The sequence below is a fragment of the Hemicordylus capensis genome, chromosome 6, assembly GCF_027244095.1.
Source record: "Hemicordylus capensis ecotype Gifberg chromosome 6, rHemCap1.1.pri, whole genome shotgun sequence".
NCBI classification, from domain to species: Eukaryota; Metazoa; Chordata; class Lepidosauria; order Squamata; family Cordylidae; genus Hemicordylus; species Hemicordylus capensis.
In genome coordinates, this window is record NC_069662.1 from 35793599 (window position 1) to 35812227 (window position 18629).

General features: G+C 45.2%; 1 protein-coding gene and 1 long non-coding RNA gene across 2 annotated transcripts in view; both read right to left on the reverse strand.

Moving 5' to 3' along the window:
- The window catches only part of TRPM4 (transient receptor potential cation channel subfamily M member 4), a 41593-nt gene extending 33401 nt beyond the window's left edge, over window positions 1-8192 (reverse strand). Inside the window, exons 1-4 of the mRNA XM_053264658.1 lie at window positions 8166-8192; window positions 7989-8056; window positions 4807-4984; window positions 2179-2359 (exon numbers count right to left, since the gene is read on the reverse strand). Coding sequence (XP_053120633.1) covers window positions 2179-2359; window positions 4807-4984; window positions 7989-8056; window positions 8166-8192 — 454 coding nt within the window. The remainder of the gene's footprint in view (window positions 1-2178; window positions 2360-4806; window positions 4985-7988; window positions 8057-8165) is intronic.
- A 5669-nt stretch (window positions 8193-13861) lies between these two features.
- LOC128331551 (uncharacterized) lies at window positions 13862-18469 on the reverse strand. The gene is made up of 3 exons (XR_008310340.1): window positions 18402-18469; window positions 17859-18018; window positions 13862-15532 (listed from the first exon to the last, which is right to left on the reverse strand). It is a non-coding gene; the product is annotated as an uncharacterized LOC128331551 (long non-coding RNA).
- Window positions 18470-18629: the final 160 nt, after the last annotated feature.

The window sequence follows — 18629 nt, forward strand, 5'->3', positions numbered from 1 at the left end:
ATGTTTTGTCAGTTAGAAGTTTGTCCCTGTGGGGAGAATATAGAGAGTGTGAGAGGTGTGAGAGGTGAAGTCAAAATGAAAAGGGAGGGAAAGGAGAAGGAGAAAAATTGAGTCGTTTCTGAACAAAACTTAGTTAAACAAACATAAGATAACTTTGTGTTTATGAGGGAAGCAGTTATAAATTTATATCCTGCTCAGAGGAAGAGCGGGATATAAATTTAAGTAAGTAAGTAAGTAAATATAACAAGTGTACAATGCAAAATCTGTGCACATGAACCTTCGCATCAGTGCAGATCAAGGCACTGCATTTAAACTAGTCAGGAAGTCTAGATCCTCTATTAACAAATCCAAAGTTCTGCAGTCAGAAATGTCACGTTTCTGTCTAGAGTAAACTATGTACTGTATATTTATTACATTTCTATGCCAGCCTTCTTCCAAGGAGATAGGGCAGCATCCACAGTGTCCCCCGCATTTTATCCTCACAACAACTGTGCAAAGTATGTGAGGCTAAGCGATAGTAAGGCTCAACACACGATCTGTGTGTAGAGCCTGGGAGGGTTCTCCGTCACGGAGCCGATAGGGGCTGCAGGGATCGGGGGCTGCCTGGCCCCTGGAAGTTCCAGGATGCTCTGCACGAGTGCAGGGACATCCTGGGGAGACCCCCGACACTAGGAGGCTGGTTTTAGCCTCCCAGCGGGGGACTCATCATGAGCTGCCACGGTGCGGAGCCGTACTGTGGCGACTCACAAGCGGGAAAATGGGGTTAGCGGAGCACTCGCTCCGTTAACCCCATTTAAGGGGAGGGCTTCTTTGGCGGGATAGCCGCCAGAGAAACACCAGGCTCACCCATGAGCCCGGTGATTCTCACGATGGGAGAAAACCAGGCTGGGCTTATTTAGCTCGTTTTTCTCCCATAGTGAGACTAGAGACTGGCGTAAGATTGTCCAGTGAGCTTTGTGAGTGAATAAAGATTTGAATCTGAGTCTTCTTCAGCACTATTACACGATACTGTTTATTCTCTTATTCTAATTTATCACTCATTTGGAAATATTTGTTCCAATTTATGTTTTATTGGTTTGGCACAGATTGAGAAAGGAAGACTGAAACTCAGAGATTGGGGATTAAAATAATTCTTAATTTGTAAACTGGATCTAAAGCCTGTACATTTCTCCTGCCTGCCTTTTTTTCTTGAAACCCTGTAGTTATTCAAAAAAATGAAAATGAAAATGAAAACAGTTTTTAAAAGCCATCTCAATAGGCAACTCTCTCGTTCTTCCCTTCCCACATTATTGTGTATAAAATGTAAGCCTTCCCAGTCTAATCTTAGAGTGATGTATGGCATTTATATTGGTGTACATTCCCTGTCAGTGAGAAATTCCAGGAATAGAGCTACTCAGATTTAGCTTTCTTTGGAGGGTAGGAAATGGAAGGCATTTTTTGTTTTTTCTCTTTGCCTGACTTCCCAAACCAAACACTGCCCAAACCCGGAAGGACTTGCATACCAGAATATGTATTCACTATTATTGCCACCCCACCTCCTTTTGTATTTAACCATGTTTGATCCCATTGCTGCTTGCTTTTGTAATAAAGCAGATGCTGCTTTATTAAAAGTACCTCCTTTTGTACACAACCATGTTTTCTCCCATTGCTGGGAGAAAACACAACTGTGTGTTCTCCCACTGCTGCTTGCTTTTGTAATAAGGCAACACTTGCTTTATTTAAAAATATAGATGTAGAGCATAAGTGCAAGTACACAGCAGGCACTCCTACAAGGTAGCAGATCTGTGTACACACACACACACACACACACACAGAGCAGGAATCTTCTCCAAACTTTGATGGCTACCTCATTTAAACACAAGGCAGAGATTACTAACTATCTACCAATAGCTCCCACTGAGGAAACATCAACCAACCATTACGGACTATTAACCAGCAATCTCCCTAACAAAAGGAAATGATTAACACTGTCCTCTTACAGGTTACTGCGTAAGATCAACGGGTAAGATCAGATGCAAAGGCCCTCACTCTAGTTCAGGGTTGCAAGCTCTGGTGTCCACACTGGCTGGACAAACATGTGGTGACCCATGAGAATGAATTGTATAACACCAACTCTAAAATTCCCAAGATCGCTAGAATGCAAATGGACCACACAGGAAGGAAAGAAAGGCCCCTTACCTGTGCTCTGAGCTGCTTTAACCAGCCCTTTCCGCAGTACGTCCTTCAGCCAGGCCCTCACTCGCACCTCACCTTCACCTCCCACCACAGATACCACCAGGTTGGGGCGTGGGATTTTCCAGTGATGTGTTACCAGGGCGTAGGCTGCCGCAGGGTCCGAAGTGTCTGACAGGCGAATGAACTGATTTAAAGATAGCACAGAGAGAAGGGTGAAAAGGTGGTCCTCAGGTCCTGACCCATGGCTCCCCTCCCTGTCCTTCACTATGCCAGCACAGAACATAAGAACAGCCCTGCTGGATCAGGCACAAGGCCCATCTAGTCCAGCATCCTGTTTCACACAGTGGCCCACCAGATGCCTCTGGGGAGCCCACAGGCAAGAGGTATATGTATGCCCTCTCTCCTGCTGCTGTTACGCTGCAACTGGTATTGAAAGGCATTGTGCCTCTGAGACTGGAGGTGGCCCACAGCCACCAGACTAGTAGCCATTGATAGACTTTCTTGAAGGGTAGACCACTGATAAACCATAGGCAGTGGCACTCTTTGGACCGGACTTCCAGGCAGAGTTCCAATCCCCTGCAGGCCTGGGGGGCCTCCAAATGCTGAACAGCCTACTAATTTAAGTGGCAGGATTGTCGTTGCAAAATGTGGTATCTCTCTGCAAGTCAGTGGGAAATATATTTTTCAGAATCTCTTCTAAAAATATATTCTAAGAAGTTTCCATGCTTTCCCTGAGCATATTCTGGTGTAAAAAAAATAGTGCATTGCAATTTATCTGGCGATGGCGATGTGTGCAGTGTGTGTGTGTGTGGGGGGAGAGATCTTTAGGTCCAGGCTCCTAGGTGCACCTCTGACCATAGGTTCAAATTGTCCCCTATTTTTCTGGAATCTGTCCCTGGTTCATCTTTTTTGTTGTTGTTGTTGTCCCTGTCTTTGCCTTTTGAGGATGCATTGTTAACATTTTGATAAGGTAAATCACTAAAACTGTCCTTCGGGGTTCAGTTCCCTCCCCAGGGTGTCTAGAACTTAAATCTCAGAGAGGGAGCAAACTGTCGCTGATGCTCCTACGTATAAACACATATATGTTTAGAATGGGTTGGTTCAAATAAACAGAGGTTGCTACACGCGATAATGTTGGTGCCATGGTAAGATGTGCCCACCCCAACATCACTACAAGACATGTCGACGTGACCCTGGGTTTTGTAGGGCATGTAGAGGGGTGATTCCGATGAACACCCCTCATACGCAATTAAAGGATATGCCAAGATTGCATTGGCATATCTTTTAGTGACATTGGGGCAGGTGCATTCTTGCTGCCGCTGCGGCCCTGACATTATTGGGTGTGGCAGTGGCTACCAACTCATTGAGCCAACTCATTATGTTGCCATGTACTGCACAGGCAGATGGTACTAGAGGGGAGCAGGTGGGGAGGCCATGCTCCGCAGACTAGCCCACCTCTTCCTGAGTCCCCCATCCATTGGTGAATCATAAATTGGAAATTAAAACAAGTATGCAGTTCTAAGCATGCTTGCTTGATAGTTAACTTCATCAAAATGGATAGTGCTTAATTAAAGATGATGGGACATAAATATGATGGGACCTACTTCACAGGGTTGTTGTGAGGAGAAACTTAAGTATGTAGTAGCTCCTTGGAGGAAGAGCAGCATATAAAATGAATGTGTGTGTGTATACATACACAGTATATACACCCTTATGTCTCATTTCAGAAATCTAACATCCCACAAGGAATACACTTTGCCTTATTTTGTGTTGTCCCCCGTGTGTGTGTGTGTGTGTGTGTGTGTGTGTGTGTGTGTGTGTTTTGTGTGTGTATAGAGAGAGATACCGTTCTGGCGCCACTGTTGAGTACACAGTCTGCAATGTCACCTGTCACCTGCTGGTGAGGCTCATTTTGAACCGCTAATTACAGATTGTAGGACAATTATTAATTTTCCCTCCTAGCATATCTTTAACCTCAAGAACAAACAGCCTTCTTGGCTGTTAAAGTAACGAAGGTCTGGCTAATGCAATATAAATCAGCACAGCACAGCCAGAGCCTAAAAATGTGTAATGGGGTAGGGGACTTCAGCAGAGTATAAGAATCGAGTGTTACAAGCATGCCCCTATTTTTGTCAGTGAAATGCTGGAACAGATCTACTGCACCAAACCAACAGGACTATCAGGGGCAGATCTACCATTAGGCAACCACGTGTAGAGCACACAGGAGTTGCTCAATGGGACCATCAGGGTGCGGGTCTACTTAGTGGGGCCAAGGCCAGAGGAGTTGTGCACTGCCTGCCTTCGCAGCTGCCTGCCTATCTCCCTGCCTTATATTACAGAGCCAGGAAATAAAGCTGTCCTGGCTTAGGAGAGGCACCCCAGTCTCATCCCACAATCCTCCAACCTAGGGTTGCCAGTCTTCCACGATTGGCCTGGAATCTGCAGAAACTGGCATCAAATTCCAGGTCACTACTGAAAGCAACCATGGAGATGACGACGACATCATGTTGTGAAGACTTAGGGGGAAATATTGGAGGAAACAGTCTCCAGGGATAGCTTCAGTCAGAGCTGCCAACAACCCTAACCCTGAGTAGATGAGCTTAGCTTTTCGCACCTGAAAGACTGACTCACCTTGCTGGGCCTGCGCCCGGCGCCCACAAATTCCACCTCCCCATAGGCATCAGTGGGCCGCTCTGTCGTGTGCTGGGCTGACTGCCACTTGCTGACAATGGCTGCTCCAAAGGCATCCTCTGTGGCGACGGAGACGTGGTTGTTGCGAGGGCTCCCACACTGGCACAGGCAGGGGGCACTGCAGAAGGCGGGAGCACAGAGAAGAGATCTCAAGAAGGGCATTGCCCCAGGGGCGTGGCTATAACTGAGCGAAAGGGTTCAAAGAACACGGGCCCCCAGCTCCATCCCTCTCTATTTTCTTCATTATCTCCCTCACTCTGGGGGGCCACCAGAGAGAGGGATGAACACGGGCCCCCTCTTCCTTAGCTACACCCCACCAGAACCCATAGACAGAGGCCTCTTTCCCCCCCCTCCCTTTGGACCCTTGCCATCTTTTGATACTTGGGCCATCAACAGCCCCTGGCACTTGATACGAAAAAATATATAGATTGATGTTAAGATGCATTGCAAGACCTCTGGTGACCGTATCGGTCTCTGGTGATTCAAATGTCCCTAGGCCTATTTCCCAGAATCAGCCTCTATTTCCTGATACCTGTTACTGTTCCTAATTTGTCTCTATATTTAGACTGCTTTCCAAAGGGAAGAACGCTTAGGAGATCACCATGTCTGTATGTGTGTGTGTTCACGCGTCCCCTTCTAATAACGGTTTTGCGTGCAGTTCAGTTCAAGTGAAATTCACCACACACGGGAGAGAGTAATAGGGGACCTCCATGGGGTGGTTTTTGTTTGTTTGTTTGTTTGTTTGTTTGGCTGATCCGCTATGTTGGTGGCCACTCAAAGTATAGACAGCATCCCTTTGTAAGCCATGTGCTAACAGACACAAACCAGATTCACAGCACATGGGAGGGAGCTAAGAGTCACCATGACAAAAGAAGGCAAAAGTAAACTCCAGGAAGTATTTCTATTTAGAACTACTTCTGAGGAAATGTTTCTTAATTATTTTATTTAGCACACATGCTTTGTAAGGCCATGTATGCTGATGATGCAGTAACAAGAAGAATAAGAATATTAAAAGTCCCTCTCACTAGAAATCCTCTTGGTTCCCTCCCTGATTAGGTTTAGACGAACACTCAAGAGCTGGCGTTTTTTAGCAGGCGTTTTTAGCAGGCTCCAACCACGGTTTGAGCCCCGGTTCGAAGATTGGTTCGAGCCCTAGCGGGGAGCGGAGCGGGAGCTTAAAGAAAGAGGAGAGCAGGTCTTTACCTACTCTCCGCTGCCCCACGCAGCTTCCTGCTGGGACAGCACTCGGCCCAAGTACTCCCACACAGCGCCAGCACACACATGGCACCCACAGAGCTGAAGAGGTTTATTTTGAACATTCAGGTGTAATTACACATTATAGGATAATTAAGTCTCTGGTATCATGCCCTCCTTGTTTTTACATTATATGACTGGATCCAGCCTGTAATTAGGTTAATTCAAGATATAATTAGGTTAATTAGAGATTTATATATCAGGCAGTATAAAAATATGATAAATAAATAATAAATAATTCTGTTTGGGTTGTCTAAACACAAAATGCCAGTGTGCTGCTTCCTCTCCACGTCACGCATAACTACCTGCCAAGATCTTAGCCCAGTTTTAGGGATATTTGCTTGGAAGTAAGTCCCACTCAGTTCTATGGTACTTGCTCCCAGGTAAGGTCCTAGGGTGCATACATACTAGGCTGCAGCCTCTGTATTGCGGAGTGCATTTTGAAGAGCAGCTCTTCCAGCATCAGCATGAAGAGATCCAATGTGAGATTAAACCTTCTTTAAGTTTAAGACGGAAAGGAAAAGGTAAGTGCTATGGTCAGTGAACTATCCAGTTTACTAACACACCCAGTTTCCTTCATGAACCTGAGCAGAAAGGCTTGTTGCAGAAGGCAGCACACAGCAGGCAGAGAAGTGTTTTCACCAGTTTGCAATGTGGGGTTAGGATATGCGCAGCCGAGGTATTGATTCTTGGTGTGGGAATAAGAGTGTTACAAGTAGATGTGTGTAAGTATCCCTAGTTTTATTTGCAAAATGTTGCGGGGTATGTAATCAGAGAGTGGGGGAGAGTAACACAGGAAGATAGGAAGTTGTCATATACTCATATATACTCATCATCCAGATTACATCACAGGGACATAGGAACCTGCCTTCTACTAAGTGAGAACATTGGTCCATCAAGCTCAGTATTGTCTACACAGACTGGCAGCAGCTTCACCAAGGTTGCAGGCAGGAGTCTCTCTCAGCCCTCCCTTGGAGATGCTGACAGGGAGCGAATTTAGAACCTTCAGATGCTCTTCCCAGAGTGGCCCCATCCCCTAAGGGGAATATCTTACGGTGCTCACATGTTGTCTCCCATTCAAATGCAAACCAGGGTGGACCCTGCTTAGGAAAGGGGAAAATTCATGCTTGCCTGGAAGGAGATTTGGGGAAGTGAGGAATGCAAAGGGAATGAAGCAGAATAGTAGCAAAAAGGAATGTCACCAATTTAGAAAAGATGCAGAAAAGTGAGATGTGTGTGTACAGAAGAGTTATTGGGAGAAACCGAGATGATTCAGAGAGGTGTGGAACAGAGAGGGAATTCCCTGGGAAAGGCATGGAAACTCAGGGGAGCATGGATGACGGAGGACATAGGGTTGCCATATTCTGGCTTTCCAAATCCAGTCACCTAATTTGCACATTATGTAAACTGGCTGGAAAATAATTTCTGAGCACAATAGTGACTGCACATTTTGCTCCATAACTCTGCTTCTACAAGGGCTAGAGCTTAGCCTTTTTTTTTTTTTTTTAAATGAAATCTGAAATCTGGGTGAATCTGGGTGGGCTAAGCAATCTGGGAGAGATGCTTAAAATCCGGCTGAAACCCAGAATGTTAGGAGGCATGGCAACTCTAGGAGGACATCTCAGAGATGCTGAGAGCAGCACCTCTGAGGTAGGGGAGTCTCTGCAGGGATTAGCTGTGCGGAGAAGTTGGGAATCAAGTCTTAGCAGTGCACCCTAGGAGTCGCCGAGAGACTGACAGCAAAGATACAACTGAAGTCGAGAACTAGAAGGCAGCCAAGAGATAGACCTCAGCAACTGGAAATGGGGATTGCACATTCTTTCTCATAGAGATCTTGGGGAAAAGAGGAAAAAGCAGGCTTCACTCACCCTGGCTCACCAGGTTGCTCGATAAAAGTTGTGCAGATTTTTTTCTTGAAGAGTTTGGGGATCCATGCCTGGAAGGAAATCAGGAGTCAGGGAAACTCTAGAGAAAGCCCAGACCATGCCCATCATAACCTATGCCACCATTATTTCCCAAACTGCCCTAATCTGAGGGCCTAGTACCTGGTCCTTCTGGTTGGAATTGGCCATGGAGCCGAGCGACTGAGCCCAGCCAGCGGCAGGCTGGGAATCTCCTAGGAATCTCCAGGCTTTTTTCCCAGTGTCTCACTAAGAGACGGAGTGAGTAAGTAAGAGATCATGCAAGAGGCGGCTTCAAGATCCAGCCCCCTAGCAGCAGCACCACACCCCGCTCAGGAACTTGCTTGACCGGATAAACACCTCTATGAACGTGGAGTTTATCTGGGGCTAGATTTTTATTACATTATAGGGGAAAGGGTCAAAAAGGTATCGATGCCTATAATGAAATACACAATCTCGCTCATGACTCCTCCCAGTATTAGCCAAACCAGGTCTCTGCACAGCTTTCCAAAAGCAGGAACTAAGGACTATCATAGACATAAGGGCTTGGTGCCCTCCAGCCCCTCTATAATTCAAGTGCTGCTCCATGGCTCATTGAATGTAGCATTTTCACACCTCATTATGTTTGGAGAGCTCTTTTGCCCACAGAATCAGATAGGTAAAGCATGCTACAAGGAAGAGGTGGGGAAAGCATATTGCAGTGGTTAGAGCGTTGGACTAGGACCAGGGAGACCTGAGTTCAAATCCCCGTTCAGCCACGAAACTCACTGGGTGATTCTGGGCCAGTCACTTATCTCTCAGCATAGCCTACCTCACAGGGTTGTTGTGAGGATAAACATAGCCATGGACAGAGTAAATGGCCATTCAAAATCTGTAACGGTGACTGTGAGGACAGAACAAGGGGACACGAGTAATTCTAGATTTCTTAATATAAAAAAGGGGGGGGAGTCGTGCATTATTGTGCATAATCATTATACATCTGAAATCACTGCAGTGTGGCACAGAGTGAACAGAACATTGTATTAGGAGATCTCTGAGCAAGCCACACTCAGGGATGTTTAGCCTTAGTAAAATCCTGTTCTGTTAGGGGGTTATAGTGGCCATTGTCCCAGGATTGGCACAAGGGTGACTATAGTAAGGAAATGTTGTCACTCACCCTGAGTGACAGGGTATAAAGGACATGAGTGTAAAGGACATGCTGGGATTTGTACAAATAGCACTTTAAATAAATTTTAGATTACTTTATTACAGTCACAGACCAATACAATAGTAATACATACACGCAGAAGCCCAACAGATTAAATCATAAAAGTTATAATATAATATTAACAAGTTAAACCTCAAAACAGAACAGCTAAATTGAATTCTTTCTTTCTTTGTTTCTTTCTTTCTTTAACATATTTTTATACCGCCCAAAACTTACATCTCTGGGTGGTTTACAACAAGATTAAAAAGAAAAAGGAAAAATTAAAAACAAAAACAAAAATTTAAAAGCAAGAAATTTAAAACACAATTTAAAATTTTTAAACAACAGTCTACAAACAACTTTAAAACGATCAAAATAATATCAGTTAAAAGCCTGGGTGAACAGATGTGTCTTTAAAGACTTTTAAAAAGTTGTCAGAGATGGGGATGCTCTTATTTCACTAGGGAGCGCATTCCAAGGCCTCGGGGCAGCAACGGAGAATGCCTGTCCAGACGAGCCAGTGGCAAATGCAGACGGACCTCTCCTGATGATCTCAATGGGCGGTGGGGTTCATAACAAAGAAGACGTTCTCTTAAATGCCCAGGGCCCAAGCTGTTTAGGGCTTTATAGGTTATGACCAACACCTTGTATTTTGCCCAGAAACATATCGGCAGCCAGTGTAACTCCTTCAATACGGGTGTAATATGGTCTCTCCTAGGTGACCCAGAGACCAGCCTGGCTGCCACATTCTAGACCAACTGTAGTTTCTGGACTACATACAAGGGCAGCCCCACATAGAGCGCATTGCAGTAATCCAGTCTGGAGGTTACCAGCAGATGTACCACTGTTTTGAGGTCGTCTATCTCAAGAAACGGACACAGCTGGCATATCAGCCGAAGCTGACAGAAGGCACTTCTGGCCACTGCCTCAACCTGGGAGACCAGGAAGAGGCTTGGATCCAGAAGCACCCCTAGACTGCGTACCTGTTACTTCTGGGGAAGTGTGACCCCATCCAGAACAGGCAGATCAAAGTCTTCTCTCGATAATGAGCTCCTCGCAAATGTTGCTGGCTATCAAACAAAACATACCCACATTATAAGACATTAAATCATTCTGGTCAGCTAGAAGATAAGATTAAAAGAATCCATTTGACCACCTATAAAAAGAGTTATATATTTGTGCCGTAGATCTCGATAAAATTGACAATAAAGGAGCGCATGAGCCATAGTTTCAATATATCCCAAATTACAGAGGCAAAAATGTTCTTTATAGGGATTTTTAAAAAACATCTCCCTTCCAAAACATCACAACATACCAGCATTAAAGCTCTGCAGTATTTTGGCACTGTAATCGAGTTAAGATATCTAGCAGGGTTACAAATAGCACCTTGTATTCCTTGTTGAGGAATGTTATATGACAATTTCCAGGTAAATCTATTTTTTTTTCCTTCAATGATCACACGTTGCATATACAGTGTATTCTGTTCAGTTCAGACACAAGTCAAGCAATGAGAACTCGAGTAAGAGCCAGTATGGTATAGTGGTTAGAGTGCTGGATTGGGACTCTCGGATCGGATTGGGGACTCGGAAGACAGAAGTTCAAATCCCTGCTCAGCCAAGAAACTCACTGGGTGATGCTTGGCCAGTCACTGGCCAACATCCAGAGCCACAAAGTGCTTGTGGGAGGACGTTGCACTAGTGCAAAATTGTTGTGCTAGGTAGTTATACCTGAGTTGCACTATTGCAAGCATACTTGCAGTTATACAAGAGTTGTGCAATTGCGGCATGCCTCATTTGTTTTAATGGGACATTTGCACAAGATCACAATTCTGCAAACCCCCATCTTTAGGGCAACGAAGCTAATTCTTGTGCTACCACAAATGTGCTCGTTCCACCAACAGGTAATTGCTTTGGATGCCAGACAGCGTCTCTCAGTCTAACCTCCCTCACAGAATTGTTGTGAAGATAAAATAGGAGTAGGGAAAGAATCATCGATGCCACCCTAAGCTCACAGGAGGAAGGGTAGGATATAAATGTAATAAATAAATGTGCGAAGCAGTGCCTCACACTGCACAGTGGAACATGCAGAATGTGAAAGACAGGGGAAATGAGACATTAAAATGAATGATGAACACAAGTCTTGCCTACATGCAATTCTTAATGTATGCAAAAGATGGCTGGTTCAGCACCGCAAGCACAACTGCACATGTCTCAAACACCACCCACGAGGTTGCAGAAAAGGGCTGTTCCACTGTGACAATTGCTGTTGCACCATGCTACAGCTACTGGAAAGAACGGAGGTAGCATGGCACAATTGCAATTGCACAGTTTCAATTTGCAGTACAGAAGCCCTGTTCCGCAGTAGCGCAGGCAGTGTTTAAGATTTGCACAGCAGCGCAGAGCCATCCATATTTCGTGATGCAGAATGTGAGCCAGTGTTTTTAGTTAAGGAATTGAATGTAGGCTAGAATTGTGTTCATAATGTATTGTGATGTCTCATTTCCCCTGTCTTTCAACTAGCTAACCTCCTCTATTATTTGATATTATTGCACAAAGAGTGATGTGTTCTTAATGGGTGGGGAATGGAGATGAACTTATCAACTCTGGGAGGCTCTGTCTCTTACAGAAGTAATAGTGCATTTCAGATTTTCCTGATGTACCTCAAAGGGCTCTGGAACAAATGTGTGGCAGTTAACACTGTTATTCTCCAGGGTGGTGGTTCTCAACTGGGGTACTATATTAACTCCTGGAGGTACTTCTAAGGGTTGTAAGGGGTACTCAGAGCCCTCCCACCTCCCTGACATATTATTAGGATGCAGCTGCATTGTCTCCTGAGATCAGAGGACTTCTTGGCTATTACAATCAGATTAACTTACTCATGAGTAGTGCTACTGAAATAAGTGGGGCAAGTGTATTTGTCCTATAAATTTAAATGGGAGTACTCATGAGCAACTTAGTCTGGATGTAAGCGAGTCACTGTAATATTTCATAACTATCATATTTAAGTTTATGTATGTGTGCACCCACTAAAAATCTCAATGGGGCACCTGAGCGGAAGGTTTCAGACATAATGGGTATAGCTGTTAAAACAGGTTGAAACCCCCTGTTCCAGGGAGAAGAGGCAGTGTGTTTGCTGTCAGAAGGAGGACTTGCATGGCATTTAAAGGGACAGACACCCTTTCCCTGCTGAGGGTGGGCGGACCATTCAGAAAAGACACGATTGCACTCAACACGCCCCCTTGAAGATTGTGGCCAATGGTTGCCACTCTGCAGATGGATGTAGACTTGGTGGACCAGGAAGAGGGAGGGGCACCCCTGCCCTAAAACCAGAGGTTGCTGGGCTACAGTTCAATGAATGTCTGTGATATGATTCACAGTTAGAAAAATTAACCGCAGGTTCAGCAACCTCCAGTTTCACGTTACATGCAAATGTGGCCTATATTTAACAGTACTGTGGGAACTGAAAGGTAGGTTCATAGCTGTAGGAGGTGTCTGGGAAGAAGAACTTCCTTATTGTTGTGTGTAACTACAAGATGGCTTGTATTACAAGATGGTATTAGAAGCTCCTGATATTGTATGTGTTAATCTTTGAGTATGTTAAATAAACTCTGTTGACTTCATCTCTAAAGAAGCAAGGTCTCTTCAGTTGTGAATCCTAGAGGAACTGGCAGCACCGTTTCAACACACCAGTGTTTTGTTAGGATGTCAGCCATCTTTTCTTTTTAGATTACGTACACATAATGTCACAGCAGGCATTGTCTTAGAAGAAGAATTCTTCCTTCTTTCACACCCATAAGGGAACACCTCTGCTAAAATCATTCCTGCCTCCCACAATTTTTGTAAGTTCTTATTTTAAAAACGATTAACCATTTTGAAAAATCTGCCCAGTTAAACAGGGGCACATATTCAGTCAATGAAAACATTTAAAACTGATGAATCTAACTCAGGAATTATGGGCTACAGTTCTCATAATCCCCAGCTACAATGGCCTTTGGCTATTGTGGCTGGGGGTGATTAAAGTTGTTGCCAATACCTGGAAGCCCAAGGTTGAGAAACTCAGATCTAACTGATTGATTTCTACTACAGGGGGGTCCAACTGTGGTCCTCCAGCGGATTTTGTTCTACAGTTCCCATCATCTCCAGTCACAGTGGCCAGGAGCCAGGGATGATGGGAGCTGTAGGCCAGCATCTAGGAACATAGGAAGCTGCCATATACTGAGTCAGACCATTGGTCTACCTAGCTCAGTATTGTCTTCACAGACTGGCAGCGGCTTCTCCAAGGTTGCAGGCAGGAGTCTCTCTCAGCCCTATCTTGGAGAAGCCAGGGAGGGAACTTGGAACCTCGATGCTCTTCCCAGAGCGGCTCCATCCCCGCTGAAGGGAATCTCTTATAGTCCTCACACTTCTAGTCTCCTATTCAAATGCAACCAGGGCAGATCCTACTTAGCTAAGGGGACACATCATGCTTGCTACTGCAAGATCAGCTCTCCTCTGTAGGAGGACTGCAGTTTTGACACCCATGGTCTACTACATGTTGCAATTCTAATTCAAAAATATTTCAATGGCAAAGTAAGGAGTTATTCTGACTAGGAATGCCAACTGAATTGACCTGGAGTCTCCAGGAATTAGCATCAATCTCCAGGTAACATTTTCATATGCTGATGTTAAAAATATTGGAAAAAATAATTTGAAGGAATAACTTCAGTTATTTCTGCGACGACAAATATTTATATACTGCTCTTTAATCAAAGTTCTCAAAGCGATTTACATACAAAAAGAAACCATGCATAAATAAGATGGTTCCCTGTCCCCAAAGGGCTCACAATCTAAAAGGAAACATAAGGTAGACACCAGCAACAGCCCCTGGAGGGATGCTGTGCTGGGGTTGGGTAGGGCCAGTTGCTCTCCCCCTGCTAAATATAAGAGAACCACCACTTTAAAAGGTGTCTCTCTGCTCAGTTAACAGAGGTTGGCAACCCTAATTCTGGCCATGGGATGTTTCTCCCTCCCTCCCTTGTGCTATTTTTTTTCACAGTTGAACCCACTGATCACAGCCTGAGGCATCTTAAGAGGAAGTAGAGTCATTGCAGTCAATTATTAGATGGCCATGTCCTTTAGCTGCTTGGAACGCCAGAGGGTGGTTTAAAGCAACATTAAGAAAACCTTCCTCTTGATGTGACTCTGCTCTGTTATTGAAGTCTGGTTCACCCATGTTATGTATCACTAGGTTCTCATCACTCTCAATTACTCGAGAGCTGGGTGACTTGCAATTGCAGCTCAATAAGCGAATGCTCAGAATGAAGCATTGTGTAGATGTAGCAAGGCTGGATTGGGACCTGGGACAAAGAAGTGAAGAGGGGCCCCAACCCCTACTCCTCCTTTGGAGAGGCAGGAGCGGGAGACTGAAGAGAGCAAGCCTTTGCTCAGCTAGCGGGGACCCTCTCCCTCAAAGGCCCAGGGACCTTTGCCACACACACCCCTTTTACAATTATAGCTACACCCCTGGCATTGTGCATTGAAGTGATATGAAGGGTGTATATCTGTATTTGATCTGCAGTGGTTCATCAATACACACGAGAAATCACTTGATGCCCTAAGACCTATTCACATGTTACGTCCACTCTACAGTTTATGTACAATGTACAAAGGTAGAGATCTGTGTGGTGCATTCACTGCTGTCGTAATTGAGTCCATCCATCTTGTTGCTGATCATCCTCTTCTCTTTCCTCCAACTTTCCCCAGCATTATGGACTTCCCAAGGGAGCTGGGTTTTTGTATAATGTATCCCAAGTATGATAGTTTGAGCCTGGTCATTTGTGCCTCAAGTGAAAAGTCTGGATTGATTTGTTCTATGATCCATTTGTTTGTTTTCCTGGCTGTCCATGATATCCTCAAAAGTCTTCTCCAACACCAAAGTTCAAGTGTCAATACTTTTTCTATCTTGCTTCTTCAGAGTCCAGCTTTTGCATTCATAGAGTGTCACGGGGGAAACCATTGTCCAAACGATTCAAATCTTTGTAGGTATAGACACGTCATGGCATCTAAAAAATCCTTTCCAAGGCCTTCATTGCAACCCTACCAAGTGCTAGTCTGCGGCATATTTCTTGACTGCTGGAGCCTTTACTGTTGATGGTCTACCCTAAAAGGCAGAAACTATCCACCACTTCAGTGTCTTCAGTGTCAGTTCTGAGGCTGGTTGCTGTATCCTCAGTGGTGTTCTTACCCTTGGACTTTGGGGCCGGTCCAGGGCCTCCACACCCCCTGGGGGCCCCCCAAATCTCTAGTGTGTCCTGGTGGCTGAGTGTGATTGTGACCTTTGCCGGGTGCTATAGAGACAGAGTGGGGAGTGGGGGAAAGAAATTTGTGGGATGGGAATATTTTAAGTTGCGTGTTGAAATGTTTCTGCCAATGCATATTTGCATACCTGTTTTATATTCTTACATTCTTGTGAGTTCAATTGCTGTTTGTGCCCTCTAGAACCCATGTGTTAAAAATACTGTTTGTGTCACGGTATGTGTGTTTGTGTAGGGGGTGATGCATAACTTGCAGGGTGGGGGAGTGAGCGGGCCTCTAAAGGCCTTTAGGTCCAGGCTCCAAAATTACCTGAGGCTCCAAAATTACCTGGTGCACCTCTGGATCTGTATGCAGGTACAGATGCTCACATGTTACTGAATGTTGGATGCAAGTGCAGTAGTACACTTGCTATCTGTATCTCGCATTTCAGGGGCCCTGTACCCAGGCTCACTTTTAAAATCAACTCAGGCACTGTCACACAAAAACATGGGCGAGTGTGCGCAGACATCTGAATGAAGATTGCACCTCAGCCTCCCCAAAACAGCTAGTCTCATAAGCTGCACTCCCTCTCTTGAATATTAATTGCTAGCCTCAGCATTCACTTCCAAAAAGAAATGACCTCAGACTAGATTTCCAAATTAGCAGCAGCATCTTTTAATCTCTGAAGTGTTAGAGTTTTGCCCTCATTATAGACTGGGAACTCTCTCCCACTGTATTCCCAAACCAGCTTGCACTAGTCATCCACTTGGGCTGGTCATTTGGCCTCACAAATAGCCTGCATGGCTCATTGTTAAAACCAGGACCCTGCACTTCTTGGCTGGGGGATAAAACTTTGCCTAAGGTGCCAAATACCCTAGAAGTGACCCTACCGGGGAATACTCAGAGCCCTCCTGCTTCCCCACATTGCAGCCATACTATTTGTTTCCCATCTGATGATTGCCAGCTGGAAGCTGACATGTCCTCAGTGATGTGTCTGCTGCAGTGTGTGTGTGTGTGTGTGTGTGTGTGTGTGTGTGTGTGTGTGTGTGTGGACTCTCCTGCTTTGCCCCAAATTGGCTAGCTACATGTTGAAGCTCAGGGTACCCTTCCTCTCAGCCTGACTGACAGGCTTCAGAAAATTAACACTGAGTACTTCCACTGAAATTAATGGGACAAGTAAACTTGTCCTATTATTTTCAATAAGAATGTAGGGGTGTCACGGAACCAGTTTGGCCGTTTGATTTGAATTCGGACTGAATTTAAATCAACCCAGCCCGGTGAAGTTCTAGGTCTGGCCGAACCTGGTCCAGTCTGGTTCAGCCACTGAATCCAGCCAAACCAGTTCACAGGCCTCCTCAGGGGATATACTCGTAAAGAGGAATCTGGCAAGGATTCCTCTTCACCAGTAAAGGGGCATTTCCTATACTAAGGTGGGCAGGTGAGGGAGGGGAGATAGAGTACTTAGCACCTTCTTTTTGCAGGTACTCACTGGATTCCTCTTTACAGGTATATCCCCTGAACCAGATTGAATTTGTTCTTTTAGAACTGGGGCTGGTCCGGTTTGAACCTGGACCGGCTGAACCAGTTCACACATCCCTATAAGACTGCTTATGAGTAACTTAGTGTGCATGTGAGCCAGTGGCTGCTCCAGTCACTGACTTGCATACATCCAGATTATGCGCCTCATAAGCAGTTTTATTGAAATTAATGGGACTTCAATTGGAGTATGCATGAGTAACTTAGTCTGGATGTAAGCCAGTCACTGGAAAAAGCCTGTCTCATAAGCATAACTTTTAAATTCGGGGGCGTGCACACATACAAAATCTCGATGGGGTACCTGAGTTTGCAACATAAGGAGTACACTTATTTAAAAGGTTGGGAGAACCCCTGCCTTAGCACACCCTCCCCTCGCTCCCTGCCCCCACTCCTGCATCAGCTAGCCAGAGTAGCTGGTTCTGGTTGGATGTTAATAAATAATGTTATGTGTGGTGTGCTGTGGAGTGTGGATGTAGCTTCCCAAGTTTGCCCCCTTGTTAGTGACAGGCGTAATTTCAGGTGCCTTTTGGAGACCAGAGGGATCCTGTCTGATTGGCTGGATTGTGGCCTGTCATGGATCGTCCCTGCACTGTCATCCAGATACTTGGACACCAGTAACCCCTCAGGCCATTGCAGAGCTGCACAAGTATTTATAGACTTGCGCCATCTTTGTGGATTCAGTTTCAGCCACTGGGACCCATCAGCACATTCCTGACACTGCGGGGAATGTTTGCCCCCAACAGCTCTGTCTCTTTATGAAGCACCCAGGAGCATCAGCCTAGCTCCTGACCCCTTCATTTTCCTCCAGAACCCAGGTGTCTTAATTTTTAGTCATCCACTTACCCAGCTTCCAGCCTTAATTGCCTCCCAGAAAACCTACAAGTCCTAATCCTCATGCGTCAATGCTGTTGCTCTGATATCGTTCATAAAACCCAGATACTTCATTTTGTATCCCTTTCCCCACCTTTACACTTTTATGTAACCAGCAATATTCCGCTTTATCCTGAAGGAAGGAGAAAAGAAAAATAGATATTGATCATTTGCCTTTGTTGATTTATTTCAATGTATGCATCATTAAGGACATTCAGACAGTTCCTAGCATTTAGGCTGAATGTTAAAAGAACAAAACAGAGTAGCAATTAAAACCAGCAAATGATGAAGGAGAAGGAGAAGGAGAAGGAGAAGGAGAAGGAGAAGGAGAAGGAGAAGAAGAAAGCCTGGTTTAACAATAACCAAACACTCTATCAACTCTAAACATGCTGGCTATCCTCCTCCTCCTTTAGGAAAGAGGGGAGTGCAGGATTCAGGCCTCTTGCTTTAATCTCCAGGCACTAAAGAACCCAAGATTTGGAGTCTGCAGTCTCCCTAACACATTATACCATACACCTTTCCTCAGAGACACTGGAGTCCCTCAGTGTCTGTTTCTCCTTGCTCTGAAACCTTGCTGACTACCCTGTCGCTCGGAGAGAGTGAAGTGCAGTTGCTCCTGATGGCTAATAATAGCCTGGCACGATGGCAAGCAGCTTAGCTCCCCCTCCTTTCCTCCCCACCCCCTCTAGCCCAGCCACCTCATATAAGGGCATAGCAGGGCCCATGGCTCAGCATTCTCATCTA